The sequence below is a fragment of the Lipophrys pholis genome (assembly GCF_963383615.2).
Source record: "Lipophrys pholis genome assembly, chromosome: 18".
Taxonomy (NCBI): Eukaryota; Metazoa; Chordata; class Actinopteri; order Blenniiformes; family Blenniidae; genus Lipophrys; species Lipophrys pholis.
Genome location: NC_137646.1, coordinates 5,297,758 through 5,308,662, shown reverse-complemented (window position 1 = coordinate 5,308,662; position 10,905 = coordinate 5,297,758). Strand labels below are relative to the sequence as shown.

Genomic DNA, 10,905 nt, shown 5'->3' with positions numbered 1-10,905 from the left:
AATCTGCTGAGGTCAGCTCTAATGAGAAACAACTTTAGTTTATGGTTGCAGGATGCTGCCTGTAAAATGTGCTTATCTCAGTGTTTGGAGGAGACAAAGCCTGTGAAACAGGAACTTGAGTGGGGGATCGAAACCTAGACTACAATCGGAGGAAACCCGTCACAACTGGTCCCTTTTGATGACCTCCCTCAAGTACCCCTTGACCCAGCCTGGCTTCGTGACATCCTGCAAACCTCAGCTAACCCTGCGGTGACCCCGTGACTCACCATCTGGACCGTCCTGCCCCTGTGGGCAGATGAATGCATAAATACACATGTTGCATCGGCAGACATGCTCGCAGTTCACGTCGCTCGGTTTAGAGGAGGAACCAGGACCCAGAATTCTGTAAATTGAGAATATTGCTTGCTTACCGCACTTCAATATAGTTTGATAATCAATTTTTAAGAAACCTGACTCATGTGTCTTTCTTTAGTTAGACTGGCAACAAAAGGACTTGTGGTGCAAATTGAAAGCACCCAAAACTGGTAACTTCTGTTGAAAATACTGTCATTTCTTTATTGATGAAGCAATCAGGCCTTGGCATGCAATGATGTAACGCTGCATTTCTTCAAATGTGGAAAACAAATGAATGACTGACAGATAAAAAGCTTAAAAAAAAAAAAGGATACCTACAAAAAAGTTTGTTTTGGGGGATTAGCATTGGCAGTATTCCTCCACACTGACTCTGTGCACCGTTTGCAAGTTATCCCTGTGTATGTGTGGGTTTTCGCACATAGCCAGAGCAGTATAGTGAGAAAAGGTGTCGGCCAGAGTGAAAGACTGTCGAAGTTAATCTTTAGAAAATAAAGATCTTCAATGTGATTTACTACAGTGACACAAGTTTGGTTGGAAAACAACTATTTATTTATTTTAAATCAAGAACTGAAATGAAAGATGAAAGGATGAGACCAGTCACAGTCATGAAATTATGATCCCTGGTCAAATCTTCCCCTCACGTGCAGTACATACAAAACCCCAGCAGATGTCACTATAATCACGCTCAAGCGCTTGTCAATCGCTTTCAAGGAAGCTTTCTCAAATTTCACCACCACCAAGCAAAGGTGCAACAATCCACAGAACAAAATCAAAATGGCAAAGCAAAATCACAAATCCAAGAATCCACGAGACAAACAGACAACATCCCTGCATAATGTCGCCTTTTTTAACTTGTGTGAACAATATAGAGAGTCAGGACGAGAGGACAGACCTGAGCAATAATATGGAAATGATTTAACGATGACAGAAAAGAGGAAATAGCTTCATCAAAACTCATCCCTGTCACTCTTGCAGTGACATTAATTACACAAAGGGATGCTATGCATTTATTATATATCATATAATTCCCCTGGAAAGTGACTTTGAATGTAAAAGGTTGAAATCCTTCCATGTGCGTCTCCAGTTGGATCCAGTAGTTTCAAGTAATAGACCTATTCCTCACAGACTGGGGTGGCAGGCCGTACTTCTCGATGAGCTGAACAACAACACACGCAGAAAATATGTCCATATTAGGAATTTAATTTAGTTTTTTTTTCAAAAGAATAATGAAAGATAAATGATAGTTAATACTAAAATGTTAACTGATATTAGTCCCACCTGGTCCAAAAGAGCCTCCTTTTCATGTTGTGATAGTTCACCACCTGAACTGAAACTGACTTTGAACCTATAGACATAATCTGTTGAGAGAAAAACAGAGAAGCTCACAAAACAAAACCCAACGCGTTCACATTGTGCCTAGATAAAACACATGAGGTTGCCCTTTGTAGGTGTATGGTTTGAGGTATTCCTGTGATCAGGAGCCGATGAAAAGATTCTGGAAAAGAAAAATCTCAATTACAAAGAAAGAAAAGCATACTTACAGGGTCCCTCTGTTGTAAGAAGTGTCAAGCAGTCAGGTTTACATGGAATGAAGTAAACGGAAAGACGGCATTCATTATACTAAGAAATTCTGTATGTACATTTAACAGTAATTTAACTTTAACATGTGTTGCTTGACTGTATAACTCAGGGATGAGGGAAGAAAAACAACAAAAAAACAGTTTTTCCACTAAAGTATTTTGTTTTTCTATCGTTCATCTGTTTGATGACACGAGTCAAGACGTCTTACCAGTGACTGCATTAATGCTGACTCCGCCGCTTCTGACGCTCCCAAACACAGAGAAGACAGTGAATGTGTACTCAGTTGCAGCAGAGAGAGATGAGACTGTGTGAGTTACTGGTCCGTCTCCATCTGGTGCTCTGATGTTTGTCTCGGTACCATTAAACTGGAGGATGAAGCTGATGTTGTTGTTCACTTTGTTCCACTGCAGAGTGACACTGGTCTGATTTTTTCTTGACATTTCAAGACTGATTATTCTCGGAGGAGCTGAGACAAACAACAATGCCATAAAATAAATATCTAATTTCTTATCAGTTCAATAATAACTGTTGTGTCTGATATGAAGGAAATCTGAGGATTGGAGAACATAAATGAGAGGATTTTTCTACTTTGATACGGTTAGACTAAATAAGAAATGTATTTTCCAAAACAGATCACCTGAAAAACTGATATTCTCTTATTTATTAGCAGTAGTTTACAGGGTTACCATAAGCTACAGTTTCTAGTCTTGCATTTCCTCCTGTTCAAACTTTTCTAACTATCGTCACCGTGAAGATGTGCAAACACACAAGACGGACATGAAACTCATAGATTTACATTGAAGGGCAATTTCAGGGAGTCCAGTTATCCTTCTATGTCACATTGCACAAGAGATTACAAGAAATATAACCTCTGAGTTAAAGGTTTTAAATCATTCTTGCTGCATTTTACTTTTGTCTTCTCATACTTAGAACAACTTCCTGAAAACAGCATCTTACCAGTGACTGCATTAATGCTGACTCCGCCGCTTCTGACGCTCCCAAACACAGAGAAGACAGTGAATGTGTACTCAGTTGCAGCAGAGAGAGATGAGACTGTGTGAGTTACTGGTCCGTCTCCATCTGGTGCTCTGATGTTTGTCTCGGTACCATTAAACTGGAGGATGAAGCTGATGTTGTTGTTCACTTTGTTCCACTGCAGAGTGACACTGGTCTGATTTTGTCCTGTTGACCTGAAGTCTTCTACATGAGCTGGAGCTGAGAACCACAGAACAACTTACTTACTATCAGTGGCAGAAGTGAAACAGAATGACCAAACATGTTTGTATCTTGTGTTTATAGAAGCACCAATTTAATACAACATACATATAAACTATTGTTGCATAGCAGGTTTATGTAAATCGTTCAAACATTTGCATTGTAATCCAGTGACGTGCCGAGAGATGAGTCACTGATTCTTTCAAATATTTGTAAATGGAGTTGATGAAAACATTGTTTTTGCAATAAGAATTTAGAAGGATGGAATAAGTCTTATTGTGGGATCTCAACGCCACAAGCATGCAGTATTTAGTATTAAGAATAATATATATATTACTTGCTGTGTAACAGACAAAAGGCAGTTGGATGGAGCAGCCTTCATCTGACCACAGTCCTGACTCCAATGATGAAGCGACGCACGTCTCGCCTGGAGTGTCGGGCTGGTTGTTCTCCCAGTTTCGATATAGAGAGTCACTCCCATCAGACCAAACTCTTCGATGATACAGACCAATCCACACATCCTTACCATCTGCAACTCTCTTGACCAGTTCATGTTCGGGCTCGTTTCGTATGCTGTGGAGGGAAGAGTAGCAGATCTGCATCGTACTGTATGTAAAACAAATTCACAGATTCATGGATGGAATGAACAAATTAGTGAGTTCATACGGTACCTGGCCAGATCGACATAATTCTCTCTGCAGAACCTCTGAGCTTCTGTCCAAGTGCTGAATGTTCCAATCCTAACAAAGGTTGCTTTTCCATTCCATGTACCTGGAAATATAGACACTTTTTTTCTTTAAGAAACAAAGAATGAGTTCTTCTACTATTTGCTGTGAATCAAAATAAAAGAAAAAGCTGAATATTTGACAGTAGTTTCTAAGGCAATGACTTATTCAACACATTTACACACAGCCTGAAGTATTGACATTTCTGGAAGCTCTTGTCGAAAAGTAATGCTTTTAAAATGTTACTCTGAAAAAAAACTCACCACTGAAGCACACAGACTGAAGTTTGTAACTGCAAGGCCTGTCATCCCATTTGCCATTGTATGAACTCCACAGTACTCCACAGTTTTGTCTTCCAGCATAATTGTCAGGCTGACCACTTTCCCAATTTCTATACGTCGCCTCTCCCTCGCCATAGAAGCTGCTGTCATTTAAGGACCACATCCAGCTGTTTTGCAAGTCATCATGAAGACCAATCCAGGCTTTTCCTGCTCAAATAAAAGATGTTGATTCGGTCAAAAACAAGACAATTGAAACTTGCCATTATGGATTATTCTGTGTGTGTTGGAGCCATTTGAGACTATAAATGTTCTTTGTCAAATTGGTGCAAACTTAAGTGATGATAAGAAATACTATTTAAAGTTTTCCTATTATTGTTTGTTTTTTAGTTATTTTGATCATTAGAAATGTGTGGATCTCTCCTCCTCCTCGTCAGGCCTTCCTCCTTAGAATCAGGAGGAGGTGAAGCTGTGAGTGTGGAAGGAGGAGGGAGTGATGGTTTTTCTACCGCAGGCACACAAGCCTGTACAAACTAGAATTTATGTTAAGTATTTGTATTATTTAAGAAAGTAAACCACAGAGAATATTTTTTGTTTGTTTAAATAAATAGTGCATCTTTATTGTGAAACCTGGAAAATCTCTCTGCCAGTGTTTTTTACTTTCTGCGAGTGGAAAATCTCCTCAATGTGCAACTCTAAATTTAGATTTTTGGGACGAAAGACTGGCCACAACAGTGTGTGTCAAATACGGTGCAAGTATTCAGGACTCACCAGTATCGCTCGAAGCTGTGTTTCCAACTGCATCAACGTCAGCTGCACTTTCAATAGTGGCCAGATCAGTGTAGTCATCCCTGCACACACGCTGAGCGTTTGTCCAGCTCAGAGGAGTATTTACAAAGTTGTAGTGAGTTTGGCCAAAACCTACATTGGTGATCACTCCTAAAGCAAACCAGAATATACAATGTATTAATCAAAAGTATGCTCCGTTTGATTTGCTCTTCATCTGTCACTATTTTCCTGTTTGGATGTTTTTCTTTCCATCCCCTTTGCTTCCTGTTTTCTCCTGAAACACACCAATCTTCCTCAGGGGCCTTGTCATCCTAACAAGGTGCAGCAACACTTTAGAAACATGAGCTACAGATGTAATTGCCTTTTTAAAATTGCACCAACCTGTGAGAACAAAAAGCACCAGTCCCCTCTCCATGAGGTAAACCTTTGAAAAGATGCAAAAATAAAGTATTCTTTCATTCTAAAGCTTAATTCCTGATCACATTATTCATGTACACACCACATCTGACATGGAACATTAGGAAACGTGTCATAAAATAATTAATATTAATCTAAAAATAACCTTTAACATATACTGGACTCACCATTGTCTCTGTAACCTCCGGAGCTCTTGGGAACACCGACAGTGACTAAAGGCTGGTTTGGCTCCTATCAGTTTTCAGCAGCTGTGACTGAACAAAGTGTCGCTCTGCTGCTATATATTCTGTGTTTTTTCTTCTTCCTCGTGTGTCTGTGTGCTGGGCGGAGTCAACAAGACCTGCACTGGAGCTGAGCTGCACACCTGAGAGTAAGTAAGTAAGTAAGTACGTAAGTAAGTAAGTAAGTAAGTAAGTAAGTAAGTAAATTTTATTTCTTTTGCGCTTTTCACAGACATGGAGTCACAAAGTGCTTCACAAACAAACAGATAAGAGAAAAAAACCATTTTAAAAACACAACAAATGTCGACAGTCGGCAGCGTGGGTCGATTAGACTAGAATGTTTTGGCAAACAAATGTGTTTTTAGGCACTTTTTAAAGATGTCCGCTGAGTCCAGGGAGCGCAGGTCAAGTGGGAGTTCATTCCAAAGTCGGGGTGCGGCAGCTTTGAATGATGGGTCTCCCCGGGTTTTAAAACAAGTACATGGAACTTTTATTAGGTTCTGCCCAGACGATCTCGAGGTCCGAGTCGAGCTGTAGGGCTTTATGAGGTCAGCAATGTAAGGAGGAGCTTGACCATGTAGGGCTCGAAAAGTTAGCACCAAGATTTTATATTGAACACGAGACTCAACAGGGAGCCAGTGAAGAGATCTTAACACAGGGGGGGGATGGGCCCTCCTGTTGGTGCTGGTCAGAAGTCTGGCGGCTGAGTTCTGGACTAACTGTAACCGAGCCAGCTCTTTTTTGTTGAGTCATGTAAAGAGGCATCATAGGCCTCGTTTCCACTGCACGGTACCGCACGGTACGGTAAACATGGAACCCACACCCAACTCTGTTGCTCCGTCCCACCGCAGAGAGTCGGGGTTGTGAACGGCTGCATGATGACGCAGGTATGTGACATCATCACGTGACAGTAAACACTGCGGGACCAGCCACAACAAACACATTTGTTCCGTTGCAGCTGAGACGTCTGAGTAAAGGCCCCTGCATCCTCCTATTAGAACCCATAAGAACTGAAGAAAAGCTGGTCGATGTGCCAACGTTTGATGTTGTTGTTGTTCGGCAAGATGCTGGAGCGGCGAACTTTCTTCTTGTTCTTATAGAGCAGGGGCGGCCAAACAGTCAGAGACAAAGAGCCACAAGAATTACAGTACGTTGGTAGTACAAATAACTACATTATACACATGTGGGCTCACAATCAAACTCCCCCTCTCCCACAACTTCCTGAAAACAGCATCTTACCAGTGACTGCATTAATGCTGACTCCACTGCTTGTGACGCTCCCAAACCCAGAGAAGACAGTGAATGTGTCCTCAGTTGCAGCAGAGAGACATGAGACTGTGTGAGTTACTGGTCCGTCTCCATCTGGTGCTCTGATGTTTGTCTCGGTACCATTAAACTGGAGGATGAAGCTGATGTTGTTGTTCACTTTGTTCCACTGCAGAGTGACACTGGTCTCACTTTGTCCTGAAGTCTTCTACATGAGCTGGAGCTGAGAACCACAGAACAACTTACTTACTATCAAAGGCAGAAATGACGCTGAAGGACCAAATGTGATGGACAAAATCATGCAGCTATCTATTACCTTATGACATTATTTTTTAATGGGATGTTGACGTATAACATCAGTAAAAGATATCCACTGGTGTAATCCAGTATTGTATGGTGAGTTTTATATCAACAAGTTTTGTTTTGTTTTTTATTCTGGGGACCCGCTTTGCTCCATGATGGTGTACTGAGCCAGGCACCAGAAGACTGTTAGATACAACAAAACACTTCACTTGGATCTGCTTAATTACACATCACACACAGTCTCACCAGTTTGGATTTGCTCTTCATCTGTCACTATTTTCCTGTTTGGAGGTTTTTCTTTCAATCCCCTTTGCTCCCTGTTTTCTCCTGAAACACACCAATCCTAACGTGTGAAATTCTGTTAGTTAAATCACATCACAAAGCAGGAATACAGGTACTAAGTTGATATATTCTTTTCATTTAGCCCAGGGTCAATAACTTGAGAAGATGACTATAGACTTCTACACTGAGTATTATGAACTTTGTACTATGTGATTACAAAACACCTTCACCAACAGCAGGTTCCTCATTATTTCTGCTTATTTGCATCTTTTGATGCAAAATGTCATGTCGTGCCATCAGTCAAACAAATGTCTCTCATGTCCACACACTGTTAGTATCACAGATCAGATCATTTCCTCACCTCTCATTTGAATAACTAGGGAATATTCCCTGTTTGCCGTGTAGGTATATTCTACAAGCTTTTCATTGTGTAACATCTCCACCATTGGTGAGGCTTTTGTGTTCTATGTTTCTGTAGCTCTCACTTCTACAAGCTGCTCATAGACAAAGTTTATCACATTAACTAACAATATTTCTGTCAGATTGACTGGATTCTTCAACCCTTGAGGAGAACAAACACACACATAAACGTATTCAGTCGGTCCTATGCTGTACGCTAGAAGGTGAAACAATAGTTCAACTGCAGTTAGTGAGCCGTAAATTCATTGTAGTCCAGCGAGGCTAAAACAGATTATTGCCTCTGATTATACAAATTAAATATATAAGTTGTTGGTGACAAGTATTCCTAAAAGACTGGGACACTGCCCTTTCTGAAATGTTAATTTGAGCCTTAACCTAAAACTAAACCTTTAGGTACGATCAAACACATGGCAATCCTTCGCTCAGGTATTTCACTTAAACACAGGCTCATCATGAGGTGGAGATGGAATTGCATTTTTGCAATCGTTCATTTTAAAGCTTAATTCCTGATCAGGTTATTCATCTAAATGGAACATTAGGAAAAGTGTCAGTAAGAATAATGACCTTTAGAATATACTGGACTCACCACTGTCTCTGTAACCTCCGGAGCTCTTGGGAACACCGACAGTGGCTAAAGGCTGGTTTGGCCCATATCAGTTTTCAGCAGCTGTGACTGAACAACATGGTAACAAATAGTTGAACAAACCACACGCAAACAAAAAAGCTGGCAAAGACCACGGAGCAGGACTGAGGAACCGACAGCAAAAGGTGACAATGTGACCTGTTTATTTATTTTTTCTTTCTTTTGCAGTGTTTTGACTGAATGGTACGGAAACATGAGCCGGGGAATGGGGACGCTTTCCTGTGTGTTTATCCTGATGATTCCATAACCACAAGTGGCCTTCAGATGACACGGGGATTCTCACTGTCTTACCTTTGAGTTTGTTCTCTGGCAATGTAACTAACAAAATGGAATCATCTGATCCTTTCTAGTTGCAATTATTCCCATCAGGTAATACGTTTTATGTTTTCATTTTATTCATTTCATTTTGAATTGTTTAACATATTAAGATTTTAATTCATAAAATTGAAATTCATCAATGAAACTTTGACATGTTGCTGCAACATTGTGTTTAACTATTGTGTAGAAATAAATACAGTTTTCATTTGAATTTGCTTGTGTTTCCTGATGGCTTCATGAGTATTCAACACAGAAGTACACGCTACTTTGAGCTGTGTGTGTGCCTATATTCTATTCAGACTGTTGTGTCCACGGTTTTCTTGTTATTTCCCCTCACAGTACCAAAAACATACATTTTAGGCCAATTGGTGACTGTGAATATGTGTGGGTATTTTTGTGTGATTGACTGTCTGTGTCCGGACTGGTAACCTGTTCAAGTTATACAGTAGTGCCCTCACCCAAAGTCAGCTGTGATCGGCCCTGTAGCCAATGAAGACCATGGATGTAAAGTCTAATAATAAATAATTGATGCTCATATTCAGATGTACGTCGTGTGTTTCTGACACTAATGTCTGACAACTGTAAGTAAAGATACTTCTGAATCACACTAATCCGTTAATTGTTGCTTTCATCTTAAACGGCTGAATGTTGAAACCAATGTAACGTCAAGTAAACCGAGAAGAAATAAATATCCTGAGAATGGGAATCAATGCAAAGGGTCAGTGGGAATAAACAAAATGGAAGAAAAAATGTAACATTATTTTAACTCTGCCGGTATTATTGGTTTTTATTGTGTTGTGTTTGGTGTCAGTTACTATCATTTATACATTTAATACAGCACCTGCAATGCAAACCCGGATCACCGTAAATGAATTCAAGTAAAAAAGAATGCTAAAAAGAACATTTTAGTGACAAAAGATGGATTAAAAAACTGATTTGAAATCAAAGTGACATAGGTTTTCTTCTATGAAGATATGAGGTTGACCTATTGAGAGCAAGAAGTCAGACAAGGTGTAACTAAATGTAACTCCAGCAAGGGGCGCTCTGAAATAGGTAACACACACACACACACACACACACACACACACACACACACACACACACACACACACACACACACACACACACACACACACACACACACACACACACACACACACACACACACACACGCTTCCATTGTGCTTGTGCAGACTTGACTCAGATGCTGCGTTCAATGCGATGGGAAATGTGAATAATGTGAAAAGACAATGGAAAGGTAAAAGCCACTTGCAAAAATTTCACCATAAAACAAATAAAAACAAACATTACAATACCTGTTTAGTTTTTTTTCCCCACAAACCTTAAAATAAATGTACCAAAACATTGTCAGTACTGAATTGGTTTTTATGCGATACATTGTGAATTGCCTCTGGAATAAAAACAGTAATTGCATACTGAATTGCATGTGAACAAAAGCAAAGGAAACAGACGACTTCATATATACTTGTGTTTTTATCTTAGCATTTTTTTAATGTATATTTAGTAGTGCTGTCAATCAATTAAAAACATTGCATTGTTTTTCTACTTAAGACTGAAACTTGTAATGGATATTTATTCAGGGAAAACCATGAAATTAATGTCGACTCAACAAACAATATTAGACTATATTTAAATCCAAAGACTATCATTATAACGTCCTTTTAGCCAGACTTATGTTAGATGTTTATTAATTTATGTTTTACCGGGTTTTGTTAAAGTCCACCAATTTGAATATTTCTAGAAACAAAGTTGTGAACTGATTACATGAACAAAGTGGCACTGCACTCACACGTGAGAGAAAGAGGAGAAATTAATATTTTACCTGCAAGTATTTCCTTCAGTTTTAGCAGTTTGGTGGCTGCTGGATCAATACTTGCGAGGCTCTGAACGCTGCTCGAACATCACGTCACTCGTGTTTGCTCCGCCCCTCCTTTTCCTGTTTCCGGTTTGATGTCACGTGATTACGTGATTTTTTTATTAAACTTTAACAAACATTCCAGGCAATGATAATAACTCTGATAATACTGTAAGTGGCCACTTATGTTTTTCCTTTGTTGTCATTCATGTTCTGG

General features: G+C 39.7%; 1 protein-coding gene across 1 annotated transcript; it reads right to left on the bottom strand.

Moving 5' to 3' along the window:
• Positions 1-882: 882 nt before the first annotated feature.
• Positions 883-5,615, bottom strand: LOC308123991 (uncharacterized protein). The gene is made up of 10 exons (XM_080486746.1): positions 5,527-5,615; positions 5,324-5,366; positions 4,925-5,092; positions 4,139-4,363; positions 3,822-3,921; positions 3,488-3,723; positions 2,893-3,150; positions 2,144-2,401; positions 1,633-1,712; positions 883-1,510 (listed from the first exon to the last, which is right to left on the bottom strand). Exons 1-10 carry the CDS (start codon positions 5,527-5,529, stop codon positions 1,454-1,456), a joined length of 1,428 nt encoding a protein of 475 aa, XP_080342872.1. The 5' UTR covers positions 5,530-5,615; the 3' UTR covers positions 883-1,453.
• Positions 5,616-10,905: the final 5,290 nt, after the last annotated feature.